The sequence below is a fragment of the Phaseolus vulgaris genome, chromosome 1 (assembly GCF_000499845.2).
Source record: "Phaseolus vulgaris cultivar G19833 chromosome 1, P. vulgaris v2.0, whole genome shotgun sequence".
In the NCBI taxonomy this organism is placed as follows: domain Eukaryota; kingdom Viridiplantae; phylum Streptophyta; class Magnoliopsida; order Fabales; family Fabaceae; genus Phaseolus; species Phaseolus vulgaris.
Window position 1 is genome coordinate 11,352,144 of NC_023759.2, and position 22,915 is coordinate 11,375,058.

General features: G+C 30.3%; 1 protein-coding gene across 1 annotated transcript; it reads right to left on the bottom strand.

Annotated features, from left to right (window-relative positions):
* Positions 1 to 197: 197 nt before the first annotated feature.
* Positions 198 to 13,630, bottom strand: LOC137813569 (basic leucine zipper 9-like). The gene is made up of 6 exons (XM_068615903.1): positions 13,416 to 13,630; positions 7,268 to 7,397; positions 6,367 to 6,523; positions 1,516 to 1,591; positions 810 to 935; positions 198 to 717 (listed from the first exon to the last, which is right to left on the bottom strand). Exons 1-6 carry the CDS (start codon positions 13,584 to 13,586, stop codon positions 415 to 417), a joined length of 963 nt encoding a protein of 320 aa, XP_068472004.1. The 5' UTR covers positions 13,587 to 13,630; the 3' UTR covers positions 198 to 414.
* Between the last annotated feature and the right edge of the window lie 9,285 nt (positions 13,631 to 22,915).

A 22,915-nucleotide genomic window follows, 5' to 3' on the forward strand; every position in this document is an offset into this window, starting at 1 on the left:
TTTACCACTCAAACCTATCCCTAAACCCTAAAAGGGGACTTGATATTTGTCCCCCTTTTTAGATGTGCTAAATGAATAATCTTGTTTACGTAATAATATTCAATTATTTTTAAATTTGATCTATTTGTTACTTTTTCTTTTACTCATTCGATAATTAATACAAATGATATTATATCAAACTAAAAAACAGTTACGAATGATACAACCCACTTCATTTTCTTCATTTTTGTTAACTAAATGTAATAACAAACAAAAGAAAAAAAAAAGGAAGAAAACATTTAACACACAACATGCTAGTCTAGAGGGTTTCTTTAGTGAGTGTTTCCACAATTTAACCTACAAATTAATCTAAATTATCCAAGGCACACATAAAGTTGGATCTAACTGACACCACTACAATGTGTGGTGCATTGATTAAGCCCACATGCTAGTTATAGAGCTCACACCATTATCACTATTGAAATCACTGGAAGCTATATCCAAGTTTCCAAGCAGAAGGGGTGATGAGGTTTCTCCACTAACACTGATTCCACCACCATATGAAGCACCATCATTCCCATGCACAGTGATGGTTGGTGAGACATGTGCCATGCGACGAAGATTATTATTATTGGTGTTGAGAACTGAAACGGTGCTTAATTGAGTCTGGCTTGGAAGAATCTGGTTGTTGAAAGGGGTGATTGTACCCCTTCTCACCATTTCCTCAGCTAACTTTACCTAAATGGAGTGAAAAATGCATAATGTTTTAAAAGTAAATGAGAATTGTGCAATTACTGAAAGAAAACTGAAGGAGTTATGATTATGCGTACCTTAGCTCTTAAAGCTTCAACATCTGATTTTAGCACTCGATTATTGGTATCAGCATCACGGAATTGTTGGCTTGCATCGTTAAGCTGGTTGAATAAGTGTGAATTTTCCTGCCTCAGCCGTTCAACCTGACAAAACAAAATTCCAAATTTCATAATATACCACTATAATATACCCAATTATAATAAATTATAAAATATATTTGATATTTTATATATAATATTGTAAGAAACTAGAGTCTATGCATGCAAGCTTTTTTGAGGATTTCTTTTAGAAAGAAGGGCAAGGACTATGCCTAGGCCACTCCCTTCTACCTGAAAAAGAGAAGTACGAAATTTAGATAAAGGAAAAAAACAATGTTTTACATCTTTTTAGGTTAAGGAGTACTAGTAGCTTTTTTTTTTCTAATACATTTCTTTAACATTTTTTATTATTATTAATCAATTTATTAAAACTTATAAACTCATAAATAAAAGATATTAAATAAGAAACAATATTTACAAAATTTTATAAAATAAAATTCGTTTAGAATATAGGGTAATAGCATTATTTAGCATTTCTCTTTAGGTTGAATACACCCTAATAAGAAAGAGATAAAAAAATGAAGATAATGAGTGTAAAAATATTATGAATGGCGTGATAAGAAAATAGGAAGAAGAAGAAGAAGAAAAAGTGAAAACGTGAGAAGAGTGTTGTTTGATAAATTACTTGCCACTCCAAGTCAGCCAAATGGGCTTGTTTTCTTCTTCTGGACCTTCTTGCAGACTCTCTATTAGAATTCTTCCTGCAATGGATATGAATCATATGATGCTCATTAATATATTCAAATCAACTCTATTGAAATAGATAAAACTCATACAAAACATGTCTCTAAATTGTTGTTCCCGTCAATAATTGGCGCGTTCTATTTCATTTTATTTCAAGAAAAAGAAACAAAGATTCTTTGAATTTCCATTGTAACTTCTAATTGTTAATAGTGAAAAAAAGTCACTGAAAAATGGGTCAATTATGTCTTAAGCATTTGACATACACATATATGACAAAAAAAAACAGTGGTACTTTTGTAAGGAAAGTAAACAATTTTACATTGGAACTCAGGACATTTGATGAAAAAAAAAATTAAACAACACTATAGTTTTTCTTCTTCACATTTCGCCGTGTGATATTGTTCTCCTTCTCAAGTAACGGTGATGGTGAGAGCATTTGTGCTTGATACCCTAAGTGTTTGTCATTTGTAGCAATGGATGCTTCACTCTAATTGGATTTGAGCATTTGTGGATTAACATTCATCAGATTATGCATGAAAAAAAAGTATATTGTTGTCTTTGATTATTTTAGGAACTAGACAATAAAAAATGGCATTGATTATTTTAGGAACTAGACAATCAGGAACTAGACATTGATGATTTGAAGATTTTGTGAGAAACAAAAGTGGATGTTTTAAGGCATACTACGAAGATAATTTTTTATTGTGCAACAATAAATTATTTTTCAGCATATAGTAACTTACGGTTATAGTGTGAAGGGTCATTATGTATGTTTTAAATGTGAGAAAACACTAATTATACCCCATTAAAACATTGACAAAAAATTGTATACACTAGACATCAAAAGTTTCTTGTTCGTAGTCATCTATATCGTAGATTGAAGAAAGCATTAGAAGGATGAAGTTGCATTGACACCCCCAGAATGGTGAACAAGTACATGAGCATGTAGAAAACATTAACATTGTATTTGGAAAGATAAAAAAAAGTCCACTGAGAAGAACATTTGGATGAAACAATCAATATATTTAATCTTCCTTATTGGTATAAACTAGATGTTAGACGTGTCCACCATCACAGAGACAACTCTTGGAGTCATAAATCCTTGCATAAAATGGTTATGCTATTTAAAGAAAAATTGAAATCAAATATGGAAGTCCTTGCAATAAGAGTTTGATGAGAAGTTAAAATCATTTGCTCGTTCTTAACAACAAAATCAAGGAACACCTTATATAGTTCTGGAGGTTGTTCGAGTGAGTACAAAAGGAAGTTGTATTGTTGCAGATCCCTTAGTAGATCGTACTCACATTAATGTACCAAACCAATGTGAGTTATATCTTGAAAATAACCCCCACGATAATTAGTCAAGAAATAGATGGATGGTTAACCATCCATGATGTCCTTGATAGTCTAACAAGAAACAGGTGGCGATTGATGAAGGTCGAGATGCTACAACTCAAGTGTCTTTTCCCAATACAAAGGTTCAATTGGTGGGGAGGCTTTAGGTTCATTTTTGGCTTAGCTTATACATTTGATCTCTTAGCACGAACAAAGGTATTGTCCTGTGTTATTTTTTGTATATTTTTTATTGTTATAATTTCTTTCAATGTTGTACTGATGTTTTTCCTTTGTTTAGGATTTTGTTCGTTATGATAAACAAGTTATAAGAGAGCCTATTATTAACGAAGATGAGATGGCATAAGCTTAAGATTATCCTATATCCGAGCTTTTAACCATATTATCGAGATTGAGGAGGAGATCCCTGTAAATAATATAGTGGGACAATAGGGTTTTTGGAGACGATAATTCTATTGTGCCTTTATTCATTTCCTTACCAAATGCATTAGAGGTTGTTAGGGAAACCTCCATAACATTTTAGTGATACAACTATGAGCCATGTAAGTTGTATTTTCATATATGTTTATCATATTATAATAATTTCATTTAACTTATAAATCATAATGTTGGATACATAGACAAATTGAGTGTGGAGCAACGAAAATAAAACATAAATGGATTTTTTTAGCCTTAATCCATCCAGAAATATGGGAATACTAAGGTCAATCTAACAATACTTACAAACATGGATGAGTGAAGTGACTTACAAAACTATATTTACTTGGCTCCATACATTGAAGGGTAAATTTTCTAACTTATTTTTTTAAGTTAATTATATAACTAACTCTTTATCATTCAATGTAGGTCCCATTGGTAGTTACCTATAATTATACATAGGGTCCACTAGTACAAAATATCAATAAGGCGATCCCAAACAAAGACGGTTTTTATAAAACCATCGTTAAAAAAGAGGCGGTGGCAAATTTGTAAATATCTTTTTTAACGACGGTTGCCCTATGAACCATCGCAAAAAATCAATTTGACCCTAAAATAACGACGGTTCCTCTGTGAACCGTCGTTATATGCATTGTTGAGGGGTATATAACGATTGTTACCCTAGAATCGTTGTTATTTGTACCCTTTTTAACTCCCGCGCGCCCACGTCCTCATCTTCACTTGCGCTTTTTCATTTCGTTCTTCACTTGCACACCCACTTCCTTCTCCTTCTTCACTGTCCACTGCCTCCTTCTCCCACTGCCTGCTCCTTCTTCTCTTCACTTGTGTATTTTTCAGGTATTTTAAGGTTTTAGTTCCCATACTTTCACTTGTTAGAAAATTCTGAAATTTTGCATGATGTTTCCTAGTATAAATTAGATATTTATCAAACCATTATGATTATATTACATTCACAAATTTATTACTCATACATTACATAATGTTATGTGTTCTAACATGAAATCTTATTATTTTAGTGCTTATTCTAGATATAACATGTTGAGTGGGAGGAGAATTGCAAATGCAAAAAAACTCACTGGGATTCACCTTAAGGTAACCATGTATAACACTTTAGGATAGATGATTTATTAGAATGACATAAAACTTTTTCATATATTTATAGAACTTTTTGTAGAATGTTATATGTACTAATTTATTGTATGTAGACTTTCATATTTAAATTATGATATTACTTGCATTATTGTTATATTTTGGAAATTTGATATTTTATGCAGAATTATAGAGTATATATATAATAATAATTTTTTTTAAGCAAATACATTTATAACGACGGTTCCATCTGAGAATCGTCTTTAAAAAGCATTTATAACAACGGTTCCGTCTTTAAAAATACATGTTTTTAATTTTTCATTTATAACGACGATTTTAGAACCGTCGTTTTAAACAGTTGATTTATAACGACGGTTTTTGAATCGTCTTTATATGACCTTTTTAACCATCGTTATAGCACTGTTTAACACTAGTGTGGATTACACAGTAATTTGATTTTGTTCTCTTAAAGGAAAACTCAATCAGAAAACTAAAAGTTTATTAGAAGGATAAAGTGTATTTCGACTAACATATGTCCTTACTATAAATTAGAGTTGTGACTAACACAAATATTTTAAGTGGAAGGAGAAGAACAAGAACATTGCAATTCATGTACCTTGAGGTTAGACAACTTTTATACATACAATAATTATTTTATTTATAAGTTTCATCGAAATAATTTTGTCACTTGTTTCTCATTGTAGTGTAATAAGAAAACATATTTGTTCAAATGTAACTAGTACACTATGTACTGTATGAGAGCTATCATTTGTGCAGATATTGTTGATATCATTGGACAAAGATAACACATTTCAAGATTTTTTAAAGTGTATTTTACTTTTATGACTATTTCATAATAACATGAGTCAAATATTTTAAGCATTTAATTATCAATCTCAATTGTTCCAGGTAAGAAATAAGAGAACAATCAACAACCTTTATTCTCTAACATAGATATTATAGTTAGGTTTATTTTTATTTTTAGGTTAGATTCAACTTTCTTTTATTGAACTTTTTTTTACAAATGTTTGTGTTAATATTATGTATATTTGAATTGTTTTTTCTGTGCATTTCAGATTAAGTAAAAATAAACTGAATTTAAAAATTTGTCAATATTTACTTGGATTATGTATTGTTTGACAGAAATTTACATCAATATGATCAAATTTGACTCAAATTTAGGTTGAACAATACATAATTTGATGTAAATTTACATTGAATAGTCCAATGTAAATATAGCTTTATAATTAATTCTTTATTTAATATCCATTCCCATTAGTTGTAAAGTAATCGAGGTAGAAATATTTTCTACATCAACTAAATTATCTGACCTAAAGTTATATTTACATTCGACTGGACTGTTACATAATATGATTAACCCAAAAAATTCAACCTAAAAAATCTCACTTACACTAAATGAATATTGTAGAGAAGTACAGGATACACCTAATGGTAGCCCACTCGAAATAGTTTGACCCATAATGATAAAAACTAAGTACAAAGTTTATTATATTTTATTATCATTTCTTATATTACAAGTTTTTTCTAATGTTTTCTAATTAAAATTAGATCTTTAATTCAATAATATATATATATATATATATATAACTGTTTAGTATTAGGTCTAGGTGTTGACTAAGTACGGTTGTTGTTCCGTTTTTTTTTTTTATATGTAGGTTAAGTCACGTATTGATTGTCTTATCTAAGTCTTACGGAAAAGTAATTATGTAGTTGATGGATACGGGTTAGAATAGTATGTAACTTAATTTAATTGCTGATATATATATATATATATATATATATATAATTTTTTTATTTTTTTATTTTATTTTTTATTTTTATTATTATTTTTTATTTTGGAAGAATTGTAAAACTATGGTAAAACAAAAATATGTATCTAACTTGTATGTACCTTCTAAGACGCTTAGTATCAACAGGTGTGCTTCGTTGACAGTTACCTCCTTCATCATCTTCATCAGATGGCTCGCGTGAGGAACCACTTGTTGCGGTCGCCCCTTTCACTTCATTATCTCTTCCATTTGCTTTCTTACCACAAACTGGGCTCCCAACTGCATGCATCCCCAACAACCATTCAATCCTAAATCTTCAACTATATACATACATACATACATATATATATATATATCACCTATATGAATATAATATTAGTGATGCTTATTATTTGTACCAAAAATATACTCCCCAATAACGCAGTACTTACTTGTTCCACTGTTTGAATTTCAAATAATTCCCAAACAATTTATTCTACTTTTTAAACTTCAAATAATTGACATTATACAGGGACATATTTTATATTGAAATAGAAAAGAGCTCACGATCATGTGAGACACAAAACACAAATCAGATTGGATATGAATGTCTAATATAAAAAGTGCTGGGAAAGACTTTTTTACCATCAATGCTTTAAAACATTGGTTCATACTTTATTGATTTAATTATGTTAAATTGAATTAAATTGACAATAATTTAAATTATATTTTAATACTATATAATATATAAAGAATAAAGTAATATAAAATTATGAAAATCAAGATATAAAAATAATAAATTATATTATTTAGAAAATAAAAATTAATAATAATTAGAAAAGTAATCTGTGTGTGTATTATATATATATATATATATATATATGTGTGTGTGTGTATATATAAATTAAATTCGAATGAGCTTTAAGATTTTTACAAATATGACTTTTCTAATTTTTTTAGACACAAAACTTCATATGCATAATATATATATATATATATATATATATATATATATATGTATGTATGTATATATTGGTTAATTACCAGGACCACAAATGGAAGACTGAGAATCAATAGTTGCAGAGATAGTAGATTGGATGGGAGTGAGATCTTGAAAGTGGGCGAGGATACTATCAGTTATTCCACCACAAGTTGAAAATGCAGTTACTGCGTCCTGCAATATTAACAACAATATTAAGATCTCTATATAAGTTGCAAGTTTTATTTTGTGTAATTTTGAAAACTCATTGAGGATGAAAAAATATTTTTCAAAAATTACATCCAAATAATGTAAAATTACATTTGAGGAGTGAAAATAAAACCACTATATATCATCCTTATATTCAAACCATGATGTTTATAAATACTTATATTCGAATATTATTTAACACATGTTACTTTTCATTATCTTTTATAAAATTTATATTAATGTATATATTTACATTTGTTTCTTCAATCTCTTTATGTCAAATAGTGCCATCTTTCCCTTTCTCATTTTTAAGTGTATCATGCAAAAGGTACAAAGCAAATCACATCATTCATACAAGAAGAAACAAAACATTTCCACCTCCACCAGTGAAAAGCCTTTACAAAAAGGACCCATTTAGATAGTGGGCAAGGCAAATTTTTTTAGTGTACAAGTTCTGTGTAACTTATTTTAGTGCCCTATCTATTGTAATCATAAACATTTATACACATCTTACTTTTATAATGTTACATTCTAGTATTATTTTATGTGATTTTTCTCTTTCAATTAACCAGTATATATCTCTAAATTAAATTTTAATAATTTTAAAATAATATTATATGATAAATAAAAAATTATTTATTATAAATTTAAAATATAAATTATTGTTTCATTGCACTCAATAATTAAAAAAAAAACACTTAAAATTGGGGTTAAAGATAGTTAATATGCATATTTTTCCATTAATTTATCGATGCCTCATTTAAGGATAAAACTATAATAATATAAACACTGAATTTTAAAGTAAATAATACCTCAAATATTATTAACCCTCCAAATATTATCTTATAAAGAACATAAAATTAGAACATTAACATCACCTATAGAAACAAATAAAAAGGAGGTTGCATGAATACATGCATTCCATGGGAAAAAGCATGTGAATCTAGAGAGAAAAGAGGTTTTGGAGTAAAAGATCTAAGACTATTTAATGAAGCACTACTAGGAAAATGGATTTGGCGTTTACAATCAGAGGAGGTTGATTGTAGAAAGAGATCCTAGAGTCAAAGTGATGAAGCCTTGAGAGATAGAGAACCCACTGAGCTAGCCCAACCTTCTAGAAGGATGAGTATAGCATGACACAGACATAGGGCTAGGTCAGGATCACTCCATAACCAGGCCTCAAAGCCTATCATTCCTCAGATGACCACCAGAAGCAGAACCCACATGATGGGAGTTGAGCACCAGCTAATCTCTTTATTTTTAATTTCAGTAGATTATGGTATATATAGCATAATATGGGGTGGATTTAGTAAATTACAAATAGAAGAATAAACTAGAGTAGGATGTACTTAGTAAATTGGGCTTGTGCTAAGACCACTTTTCATGACATGTGCACCTAGGTTTAGGGTTTCTTTGACCTACCTACTAGAAGGTTTCTCACAAATGACACCCCTACCACCCTCACTCTTGCTCCCCAAGTCATTATCTCCTATATAGAGGGTGTCTTGCCTCATGTATTTTACACATTGAATTTTTAAATAGAAAGGAAACTCTACAGGAGTGTTTAGTGAGTTTGTCTCCTAGAAATTGGGTCTTATCTTGAGTGCTTGTGCACTTCAAGTGGCGACTCTTCACCACTCATCTTGGAGTCTCCTCCCCCTCCAAGTGGCGTGATTCCTTATTCCATAAGCATCTCTTAATCTCTTCACCTTTTTTTTTTTCTTTCCTTTTCCTTCACCATTCTTCCATACTTTTATTCATTTATGTTGGGCTTTCTTCATCATCTTATGCTTCTTTTCATGTCCTTTAATTTCACACATTCATCATCATAACCACCATATTTGTGTTTTCTTTTTGACCTCTAGAAGAGAACTTTCACACTAACTTAACCACTTTGTTAAGTTCATGTCCAGTGGAAATCTTCTTTGTGTTTCTCACCATAATTGCTAATCTCAAAAATCATAAAAAAAAGAGTGACCTCTAAAATGTGTCAATCTAAAATCAACTCACATCACAAAGTATGAAGGATGGAGAGAACTAAAAAATGCAGGGAGATACTCTAAGGAATAATTGGTGGAAGGACTTAAAGAGAATTTGAATTTAAGAGGATTGGAGAACAATTATGAAGATAATGTTACGTGGAGGATAGGTGACAGAAAGCTAATAAGGTTTTGGGAGGATAAGTGGATAGATAAGGAGGCTTTATGTGTTAAATTCCCAAGGCTTTTCTCAATCTCCACAGAAAATAGGTTATTTGTTCCAGACAAGAGCTTGGAACAATAATCAGTGGTAATGGAAGATGGAGTGGAGACAAGATCTATTCAAATGGGAAGTGGGTGAGGCGAACATTCTAAAGCATCTTATTGAGGACTAAACTTCATCAAAAGGTATTAGAGACCATTGGTTATGGAAGGCAGATGAAAATCTAGTATACAAGGCCAGTTCGGCTTACAAGGGATTAAGAATGGAGGAAGAGGGAGAATTAAGAACATTATATGAGTTTTTTTTTTGGAGCATTAAGGCATTACCATCTAAGATGACGACTGCTTGGAGAGTTCTGGCAGACAGACTCCCGATAAGGGTTAATATGGAAAAAAAGAGGGTTAGATTTGGAAAGCAAAGTTTGTGTTATGTGCAGGGAAGAAGAGAAAATAAGTAATCATATTTTCTTTAAATGTAAATTTGCATTGAGGGTTTGGGGTATGTGTAGTCAGTGGATAATGGTGAGTACGGTGCACCATTAGGAAGCGAGAGCCGACTTAAGCTTTTTAAGTTAGGTTGGGCAACAAAAAAGATAAATAGATTGTGACGGTGTATGTGGATCATAGTGGTAGGGGAAATATGGAAACAGAGAAATCTAGTTATTTTAAAGAATGACAGAGTTGATAGCTCTGAGATTTTTACTTTGGCACAACTCAAGGCGTGATCATGGATAACTAGTAAAGAAAGCCTAGTTGCTATCACCTACTTCGAGTGGTGGATGGAACCTAAGGAATGCTTGAAATCTTTTAGTAAGAAGAGATGAATGGGAGGGAGAGATGGATTATAATAGGGTTTTGTGATTAGATGTGTGTTTTTTTTTGTCTCTTGGGGGTGGTAGTGAGGATAAGAGTTGTTGTTCCTTGGGGGGATAGGTGAGTGTGGTATGGGTGGTGTTTTTGACTCAGAGCATGATTTATTCATTTTATACAGATGCAGGAATGTTAGTTTGTGGAGGATGTTCTACAACATGTGGATAAGCATATGGTTGTTTGGATTTAATATACTGGGTTGTTAGTACTAATTCTACCTCTAGGTTGGAGAGGTATCTTTGGTAGTTTTAAGTCATCATGAGAAGGAAGAAAAGTGTGAGTTTTAGAGTGCTTAAAGTTTACAGTGGTTTATCTGTACATTTGTTTAGCCTATGTACGTGTAACACAAAGGAGGTTGAGTTGGTATTGACGAGGCAAGAGTTATAGGTAGCTTTGATTACACTTTGTTGTTTAGAATGGTATTGCTGATCCGTTTTTCATTAGTGATAGGAGGTTGTTAAGAAGTTTGCTTGCATATGTAAACTCTGTTTGTTATGTTTGTTTTAGATATTATGCTCACAACCTGAAGAGTCTCTCTTTATTTAATTTATTTATTATTGAGAAAAATATTTGTTTTAGTATACTTAAAAAAAATTTATCTCACTTGATGGAGACTAAAAAGTAGTTTATAAAATCATTCTCCCCTTAATTCTGAAGGCGTTAAAAAAATCGTAATAAAAATATTTATCTCCAAAATTAATTAATTGTAACAATGATATTTTCTTAAATATTTGAGATAGAATACTGAGGTGATATATAGGAATAATAACTTAAAACACTTTAATTATAATATTTTCTTAATTACCATATAGTTTTCTATTTATGATAACCATATTTTATTAATTTTAATTGTAAAATAAACATTATAGTTTGGAAACGAAAACGTAAATTATGATACCATGTACTTTGCCCAGTCCACTCCACGCCGTTCACAGCGATCTTGGTCGCCGGCGAGGAGAGGGCGATGTCGAAGAACCTGATGGTGATGACACGATGGTCCATGGTTCGGAGAGAGATACTCAGCAATTTTATTTCTTTTTTAATCATAGGTTAGAAAAAAGGAAAATAAGTAAAAAATCCATGTTACAATTATATAGTTATGTAGATTTTAACCCCAATTTATAATTAATTAAAAAAAAGAGCAAAACATGACTAATTTTTCGTTCAGAATTTGTTCTTCCTTCTTTTCCTCTTTGGAGGTGAAGGTGGTTCATGTCAAGGACAAAATCGGATCCCTTTTTCAACTCTCTCCATGGCAAGTTAGAGATGTTCGTTGTGGGCAATTGAAACAAATGGGGTTTAGGGTTCTGATTTGATCGAGAGTAATAGACTCAAGATAATTTAAGATTTTAAAAATTAATTAATTTTATTACAATGGTAATTCAGAAACTAGAATGTAATGTTACGATACGAGATGTTTAAATAATTAGTTGAATGCTATGGGTATAAATATCTATCATCCACACTAAAATATTTAGAATATGATGTATTTTTGTTTCAGTCATTTTAGATTTATTATTATATACTTTTTTATTTCCACACACGTAGTTTTAAGTGAAGTACGTAATATGTACCTATGTATATAAATACCATATAAACATAAATACCATGATACCAAGTAACAAGTGATAATAATTAAAATTTTCATATATGTTACATAGATATTCATATAAATTTGAACTCTTTTTAATTACCATCAGAAATTGATTTCCTGGAAGTTAAGTCATCCTAGTTTCCGTGTCAACCACTCAATACTAAAAAAATGAAATATTTAAAAATTGTACATAAATAATCCTTTTTACTACTTTTTAAATTAGAATACATAAATTAGAAAAATTATAGACCATGCTTTTTCATTTATACCAAAATTAATTTTAACTTTTAATTCCTAACAGTAACCTCCTCTATAAATTATATGTCTCATTTTTATTAAGTGTGTAAAATATTTAAAATAAAAAATATAACTAAAATTGTGAAGACTGGCGATAAAAATACAACCCTTCTAAAAGTGGAAAGTTAGTTTCAATTTTCACATAAAGGGTTAAAAATGGAAAAAAGAAAGAGAAATGTAGACCCAACCAACCCTGAACTGAAGTATGCTTAGTTCTGATTCTGAAGAAAAGCTACTAATATTAAAGCAGCATGTCTTTGTCACAAAACAATTTATGCTGACGTGGCCTTCACCTTTTCTATTTACTTTTACTTCAACTAGACTCTATAAATAATCTCTTTTCCTTGTTATGTTTTGAATATACAAACTAATAATTCTACTCCAAAACCAGGTTTCATCCTTTCAACACCATCTCTCTTCCCACAAAATTAAATATTGTGTTTTTCTTTTATTTAAACAAAGCAATATGTATAATTTTTTTTGTGAGGCGTAAAAGTTTCATAGTTACCAAATTCATTTAACTGGATTCAAATTTTTTGTATACAATATCTTGATAAATAATTGATTCTACTAAAAAATAAGTTAAGTTTTGCGATTACGATTAAAATTAGAGGATACTTCGTATGAATAAATAATTATTATGTGTTAATTTCATCTCAATAATCAACATGAAAAAAATTAAGTTAAAAGTGAAGATATATAGGTTAAACACGAAAATAGATTCTTAAATAAAACTTTCTTATTCCCTAAAAATATCGTTCTAGGTTTTGTCCAATAATTATTGTTCAACTTTAATTTATATGTGCTGAAAAATTTCCACCAGCAAATAAAGAAAAGTCATCTTTAAATATAAAAAATATACGTTGTTTTTGTTACTTATAGAAGCTGCGTTGGTCTTAGCTCTGATAAACTGAACAGTGCAATGAAGTGCTTAGCGAAAAAGAGAACTTGGAGCGTAAAAAAGGTTAGAATAGAAGGTGAGCGAAGAAGAGAGAGTTTATGAGTGTTGCGTTGGAGAAAGAGTGATGAGAGAGCACTAACCAGATTTTGGAAAGCGTCGTTGAGGTGACCAGAAGCGCCGGTGAAGTGGTCGAGCTTGCAGGGTTTGACGTCGTCGTTTATGTCGTGATCGAACATAAAGGAGATCCACTTGATATCGTCCAAGGTCGCCGCCATAACGCCGCCGCCACCGCCGCCCAACTTGGCCTCCATTTCGCCGGAAAATGTAAAGGAAACGAAAGAGTAGAAAGAGAGAAAAGGGGATAAGAGAAGCTGTTTGATGGGTATATATAGAAAGTTCCAAGCATGTGGTGGCACTCAAAATAATAATAAAAACTAGGAAGTTAATCCAAATGTTTCTCAGCAAAATATTATAATATGTTTTTTTAAAACATAAATAAAATAAAAAAATATTACTTACAATAATTTGTGATTGATAAACTGATTTATATTTTTGTATATAATAAACTTTATTGAAATTGATACAGTTTTGTCCAATTATATATATGCATATATTATGAATTTATTATTTTTATAATATTTTAGAATGCGTGAAAAATAGATTTGTAATATTAATTAAACTTGTATTTAAATTCTGTTGGCATCTGTTGTATCAAAATCATTATTTATAGTATAATTTTTTAAATTAATTATATTAAAATCAATAAACTTATCATGATGATTTTTTATTAAATTGAAAAACATTTTAAACGGTCAATGTATATATTATTTATTTTTCTATCACATTACCTTTTCATTATATGTGTTTTACTCGTTAATTTGTTTAATTTTTTACAGCCTAATCTGTATAGTTTTTAAAAGTAATATTTCAATAAAAAGAGTCTTCAAGATAAAGTTTTTTGTACTATTAAATGATAAAACAAATCTTAAGTAATTATCAAGAAACTTAGATACATATGTTCTTAATTTAATACAAACAATCTTCCCATGATTTTTTTAATCGAAACAAAAACAGTGAAAGACATACCAAAACAAATTTGAACTCTGTTAACGTGATTATTTTTTAATGCAGTAAACAGTAAAATATCAGAAATAAAGAAAATTTGATTCCAGCATTAGTTTTTAAAAACTGAAATCAGTAAAACAATAAAATTGGACGGCACATGATGTCAAAACTGAGTGCCACGAGATGCGCGAAATGGTCCAGATCTGTCACGTGTGATTACTTGTTGAGCCTTTGAGAAAGTGGAAAGAATAAAGATTCGAGTTTACTGTGAATCATGTGTTGTACGTTTATTATTTACAATATAACCTAATTTATAACTGTGTATATGAGTTCAAGATCTATATATGTGCAAAGAAAAAGTTTCATGAGTAAGAAATTAAGTACTTTAATTTATATATCTAAATAAAGAAGTTCATAATTATTGGAATTGTGGTTTGTGATATTTTCCTGAAATGAAGTTTCTAATGTTTTAAATCATAAAAAAACGACGAAAAGAGAAAGAATGAGTTATGAGATTCCATTTAATAGACATATAATTAATTAAGCCTTTAATAGATGATGATTAAATTAAGTTTCTCAAGGTAAAAAATAGCCTAGAAACACAAGTATTGATTCAAATTTTCGTATCATAACAAACAAGTTTGTTTAAAAAAAAAATTGTCTAGAGTGAAAAATGTATTAAATATAAATAAAATATAATATTAGATCAATTTAAAGTTATTGACAAAATACAAGCAAAAATTTAAGTAAAAACCACAAGATAAATACGTTCAAAATATATGCATGTTTGAGATAAGTAAATACATAAAAAAAATAGATATATGAAGTCATAGACGAACATGTTGTGAAAAAAATAGTTGTGAAAAAATAGGAAAACACAATAAGAAAAGTTTGAATTGTGTTTTTGAAAACTTTTTGGTAGATTTTCTATGAATAAACACGAGTTAGAGATAAATTTTGGTAGTCAGATAAACTGACAAAAATTTTCACAAACTAAGTTTTAAAAAATTTTCTCCTTCCTTAAGTAAGTGCAAAAAAATTAACATGCAATATACCAAGATGAGAAAGGGAAGAAATTACTCAAGATGTTTTTGTTGAACAAGATGTTTTGATGTCTCCAAATCTATGAGAAAAACTTGAAGATCTTGTTGTTGATTATGTGTGTTGTCTTGTAGTCTTTGAATTGTTAATTCACTCCTTAATCTTTGTGAAAAGATGAGTTTTCTAAAGGGATGTGAAATTTCAATATGTTGAAATGTCAATTCAACCTGTTTTTTTGACACTTAGTGATTTTTAAAATGGTTTGGAAAAGTTTAGTTTTGTTTTGGCTTTGTTGTCAAACAGATTCAACTGGTTGTTTCGAGAAATCAACTAGTTGTTTTTTGTGAAAACCATAACAAAATTCTGTTAGGTGGTTTAATCTGTTTTAAATAATTTCAACAACTTTTGGTTGTTGATTTAACTACTTTGACCATTTGATTGGAGTATAAAAAGGTTGTTTTACGTTCCTATGCATTAACTAAGAAAGAGAGATTAATCAAAAATAGTTTTCTAGATTTCAAAGAGCTTTTGGAAGTGGAATAGGATTGGGTCTTGTAATTTTGAACTTTAATCTTTGATTTACCTAGGTGTATTCTATTCCCTTCTTCCTTGAACATTGTATTTCTATGCGTTCTGGTGGTGCAATTTCAAAAGGTTTTTCTAGAAACTGTGTGGTTTGCCAAAAGTGGTGTGTGTTTTTGAAGGGTTCAAGCTCATCACTTTTGGTGTGTGGTTTGTAATCTAAGTTTGATTACATTGTGAATTCTCAGTGGTTAGCCGAGGACTAGATGTAGTTCTTGGTTAAGAGTGAACCAGTATAAACATCTTGTGTGAATCTCTCTATCCCTACACTCATTAAACTATTTTATCTTTGTTTTTCAAATCTGTTGGTATAAACAACCGGTTGTTTCGTGAAAACAACTAGTTGATTTTTTGGAATCAAACTAAAATAATTTTCTATTTCGCTAAACAAATTTTTAATTGATTAATTCTTCATAGCTTTTCACTCTACCTTCAATACTTGCAAAAATCTTTCAAATTCTTTTTGCAAATTCTTTTTTTGCCCATGGAGCCAACTTCAAACTCACTTGAATATGTTTCTTGTGTTTCACCAGGTTTGACATAGAAGATTCATTAAATGCACTTATCCTTTTTAAGCAACATCCCAATAGCTGGTTGGACTTAGATCTTAATAAGAGAGCCTTTAACTTGAAACAAGTAAAGCAAAATTTCGTACAAGCAGACAATCCTTCTAGAGTTGACAAAGCAAGCGCCAAGAAGTTGGTGAAGAAATTTTTTTTTTGCTTGAGTTCCAAGAGATAGTTGATGTGACATAAACTTTAAGCAAATATTCTTAGTCAAACGTAAGGAAAAAAGATTCTCTACAACATATAATAAGCATATATACATTTATGAAATATGATGTTACCTTAAGACAATGTAAATATCATCTGAGCATGTAAATGCTATCGGACGTAAAAGCAAGACTGCATAGTACTATATCGCTTGATAAAAAAAACTCTTGAATCTTTCATGATTTGCTCTTTGAACAAAACTTGTGTCTTACAGATGAATCATGACCATATTTTATTCTTTATTGTTTTCAACACTTAATAAAAAATCTTGGGTGTTGTACTTTTCTCTAACACTAGTCTTAAAAGTTATGGAAGCATCTCTTGGAGAAATATGTGGATTGACATTTGGAATCAAATGAATAAAATTATATTCACGGGTGGGAGGATAAATATAGAAAAGGGTTTTAGTCTAGCATAAATGAAAGTTTGGGTTGGATAAAAAAATAAGGTTCTAAATGCATAAAATCTATGCAAAAGTAGACATGCATGGGGCCAACATTGATGATGGTCAATGAAGGACCAATAAGTAACACTTGTGCATGGAAATTGATGAGAGAACCTACAAATTCAATAATTAGTATATAATTCTTGACATAGGTGGTGGATATGAGGGTTTTCCTAACAGTTAGAAATAAACTCAATCAAAGGGGAAACATGTATGAGAGGCTATTATATGACATCAACATATTTTGAATGTCGCTTGTGTACTGATTTTCTAGTGTCAATTTCCTCTTTGTTTTTAGTCATATGCTGTCAAACACTCTGTTCATTTAATTAATAGAACTCCTACTCCTCTTTTACATGATAAATCGCCAGACATACCAGATTTATCTCATATAAATTATTTTGGTTGTTTGGCTTTCGCTACTACTACTACTACTAGTGTTCAGAGAACAAAGCTTAGTTCTATACCCAAAAAATATGTTTTTCTTAGTTACAAAGATGGGGTAAAAGGTTTTACTTTTTTTTTTATATGAATCAGAAAAATATTTTTGTGACACGCGATGTTATTTTTTATGAAAATCATTTTTTTATAAGGACAACATAGATACCAATTTGGACACATATGATATGTCTAAGCATTTGCTTCTTTCTATTTCTGATAATGATATTGTTGTGCCTAAATTTATTAGTGATATTGTTTCTTCAATTTCTGAAACTGTATTACCATCCAATCTTTCGGCTATTGATTCTTCTACACCATTACATTTAATTGATATTGCAACACCAACATTTTGATCCACAACCTTCATCTATTCGAGTTTCTACTCATCTCAAACAACAACTTGGATACTTGAAGGACTATCACACTACTTTCTTCTCTTCAAAAGATGTTACCAATCATTCTTCAGGTACTAAATATCCTATTCAAAAGTATCTCTCTTATCATAATTTTTCTCCTACATATTCTTCTTTTTGTCATAATATTTCTTCTATCCAAGAACCTAAATCATTTAAAGATACAACATGATCGTTGGAAAGAAGCCATGCAACATGAACTTGATGCTCTTGAGTCTAATGACACATGGTCTTTGATGGATTTGCCTTCTGGAAAGCATTCGATTGGGTGTAAATGGGTTTTCAAGGCCAAGCATAAACCATATGGTATCATTGATAGGTACAAGGCTCGTTTGGTTGCCAAAGGATATACTCAAACCGAAGGTATTAAGTATTTTGAGAATTTTTCTCTGGTAGTTAAAATTACTACCATTCGATTTATTTTGTCTTTAGCAAGTGATAAGGGATGAATTCTTAATCAACTAGATGTGAATAATGTTTTTCTTCATGGCGATCTTGATGAAGAAATTTACATCACTCCTTCCGCGGGCTTTACTCTTTCTCATCCAACGTAAGTTTGTAAACTTAGAAAATCTTTATATGGACTAAAGCAGGCAAGTCGACAATGGAACTCAAAATTAACTGAGACTGTAATACAATTTGATTATGTTCAAAGTACAACTAATCATTCTTTATTTATTCGCATAGACAATCATTCTTTCACCGCTCTGTTGATATATGTTGATGACATTATGTTGGTTGGCAATAATTTTCAGGAAATCTAGTGTGTTAAAACTCATCTTCATAACTCATTTAGTATCAAGAGCTTGGTACTCTTCGCTATTTCTTGGGATTTGAGATAAGTCGTTCACCTTCTGGTATTGTTCTCAATCAACAGAAATATTGTTTAGATCTTTTTTCTAATAGTGGTTTATTGGCTTGCAAACCTGCCTCATCTCCCATGGAACCATCTTACTCCTCTCTTTGAAAGTGAAGGTTCATTACTTTTGAATCCAGGTGAATATAGAATATTGATTGGACGTTTATTATACCTTACTCACGCTAGGCTTGATATCAGTTTTGTGGTTCATAAACTCAGACAATTTATTTCAAATCCACGAGAACCTCATATGACAATAGGTCTTCGTGTATTATGATATTGAAAAGGATGCTTTCTCTTTTGCTTCCTTGGTCATCTTCATAGCGACTTGGGTTGTATCATCTATTCTTTTCCAGTAATAATCAAACTGTTATCAAAGCTTTTTCTGATATAGAATTGGGGAACTTGCATTGATTGTAGAAGGTCTATCACTGGTTATTGTGTGTTTATGGGAAACTCTTTAATTTCATGGAAGTCTAAAAAGCAGTCTACAGTGTCCAGATCTTCTTCAGAGGTTGAATATAGAGCACTAGCTTCACTTGAGAACTTCAGTGGTTACAATATTTGTGCCATGACTTGCATACTAATATCTCTGAATCTTTTATTGTCTATTGTGACAATAAATATGCTATATGCATAGCAAATAATTCCACGTTTCATGAGAGGACGAAGCACATTGAAATTAATTTTCATTTCGTTCATACTAAACTTAAAGAAGATCTCATTCATTTTATCCTAGTTTCTTCCTCTAATCAAGTGCTTGATATGTTGACCAAACCTTTGCATCCTCGGTTATTTTGTGACAACTTATCCAAGCTGAACGTGAAAGATATACATGCTTCAGCTTGTGGGGTGCTATTAGATTATCAGTTGTAATTGCTCTATAAGTTTCTTTTATTTTTATCTTTTATCTTTTTTTATGTGCTATATAAATATAATACTCAATAATGTAAGTGAACAACAATTCTTGATTAATAAAATATATTATTTTCTTTTCTCCCTTTTCTCGTTTTCTCTAAATGAGATATATAAAACTAATAAAGGCAAAACTAAATAAGGAAATAAATCAAAACTACAGCATATAGAAAATGCATATGCACAACAACGTGTATTTTTTAAAAAAACTAAGACTAGTTTATGTTGTGGAAGTTTAATTGGGTAGGGAGGATGACAGAAGTTTTTGTATCATGCCTGAGCGTCCACCAAGAGTGGACCATAAGGAAATCACCCTTTCAAATGTATCTTGCAACATTAGTGAGATTACGTGTTATCGAAATCCACAAAATTTGAATAACTGTCATCCTGATAGGGGAGATCAAACATAGGTGGTCAGACATAAGTAGTCAATCATGAACGATTATCGCTCGAAGGGTGATCTCTCTAGTCATCAGTTTTGAGGAGATCGACCCCTCAAATACCATATCACTTGAAGGGTGATCTCTAGTCATCGGTTTTGAGGATCCCTAAAATCCCTTCAACGCATTTTGAGTGGTTTGACCAAAATATTCAATGAGGATCTTGGAAACCTGAACAACTAATCTGCGATTTTTGAAAACATTTTCTAGTATCCTATATATTGTAAAAAGTATTTTTCGTAGGATATTTTGTATTTGTATATAGATTAGAGTATCTTATTATTTTCATTTTAATTATTTTTTAATGCTGATAAAAAAAATAAAACATATGTAATGTTCCAAACATAAAACTCATATATAAAGTACAATACCTTGTGAGAACTATAACATGCATATATAACTTGTAAATCCCTTCACCATCCATTATGTAGTAAGACATTCAATTTTGTTCCTATAATTAAAAATATTAAGTAAAATAAAGTAAAATAAATTTAAGAAAAATATAAAAAGATAAACTGAAAAAATAAAAAATTAAAAAAAATTATAATAAAAATATTTTTTTTATTAGGATAAAAACTTTAAATATTAAATAACAACTGGTTAGGTGTTGTTGTTGTTTGACACCAATCGTGCCTCCATGGCTTCAACACAGGCTGATAGCTTGAACAATGTTGGAAAGCTCAATGGATCGGCACTCGATGTGATGTTAGGGACATAAAAGATTCTACATTCCCGGACTTGAACTTGGCGTTACCATATTCAATTTATTTAGGCAATTGCTTCCTGCATCCAATCAATTTTGACTGGCTCCCAACGAAAGTTTAAAAATCCCATTCTACTCTTTTCACACATTTGTTTATGGATGTCAATATCTAGAAGTGACATATTTGTCTATGGATATTGGTATCCAGAAGTGACAACTTTGTCTACAGATACTAATATACGGAAGTGTCGCCTACGAATATTGACATCCGGAAGTGTTAGTTTTGCATATGGATATTGGCATCCGGAAGTGTCAGCTTTGCCTACGGACATTGGCATCCAGAATTGGCACTTTTTTACTACGAACATTTTTATCTGGAAGGCACCATCATGCTTCTGGATACACATATCCGGAAGCCAATCATCCTGAACTTTTTTTTTGACAGTGTGATGATTTTGTTACTTTTAATGGATTAAAACCACTAAACCAAACCAATTTAAAGAATACAAGTAAAATCAACATTAAAAGGTATCCATAAAACCAGAACACTTGCTTTACATTTTAAAATATTTATATTATCATTTATATACTTCCAAATGCATTAACCATTAAGGGCAGATATAGAACATCATTGAAAGCATAAAAAAAGCACCCAATAAACACTTTCTAGATTTTCAAATTTAGACCTAATGAAAAAGACTTTCGGATTAGCTTATTTGTGATGCATACGGATGTTTATATCCAAAAATCATAACACAGTTACGGACAAAAATATTCAGAACCCACAAGAAACGCAAAAACTTTTCGTTCTGCAACGCATCTCCTTCTTCGGTGCCTTCGCTCTCTGTCGCCGTCGGGCTCAAAACCGCTGCCTGAACGACGCTGAACGGTGATTGCGTGTGTGTGTAAGGCTTTCGGAAGAGAATGTCCACAAGAAACATTGAACGACACTGTGCTTGGTTGTTGGGTGCATGTAGCCTAATTTCACTTCATTAAGGGTGTTATGGTCATTTCACATAGATCATTAAGGGTGTGATAGACATTTCATATAGAAAATTGGGTACCAGATTCAAAATTGATTGAGTGCAGGGAGAAATAACCATTTATTTAATGTGGTTCAGTCTAGTGCATTTGTTTTTTTTTTTTTTAATTTAAGATAGATGTCTTACATGACACGCTTAAAGGCTTATTATAATATTTTTTTACCTTTTTTAAATTGTTCTTGTTATAAACATTTTTATATCTATGGAATACTCAAATTAAATTTTCTACATTAAATAATTAATTAAATAAAACTATGGTCACCTATACCATTTATTTAAATAAAAAATTTCAACAACTTTTTAAATATATATAAATGTAATCTTCTATTTTTACTAGTACAAAAAGATCTTTTGACGATTTCTATAGACACCAGTTATAGAGGAGGCAATGTATAATAAGATATGGTGAAAATTTTGAAATTAACATGATCATATAGACTACGATTCAATCTAAAATTGCAGTCTATAACTCATAGACTATGATTATTTATATGAATCGTAGTCTATAAGCTTGACATGAACTACGATTTTATGCAAAACTAGTCTATTGTTCAAATTTTTGAAATAGGTGACGATTATTAGGTAAAATTATTATTTTTCATGAGGTTATTATATTTTAAATTATAAGTATAATTTATTTTAGTTTAAATTGTTAAATTGGAATTGTTATGTTAGAATTATCCATTAGTTAGATTATCAGTTATATTTGTAAAGTTAGATTTGTAAATTATAATTGATTAATTTTATTGGATTTGATGTATTTTAATTGTGTGATACGAGTTGGTATTGGGTCCAAGGGTGTTTGACTCTCGAAGAATATTGTTCTATTTTTTTGGGAAGTTCATGTTTCAAGCATTATGATGCACACATATTGTTATATTTAAGTTCAATGAGAGACCCTTAGTTTTTCATTTGAGATT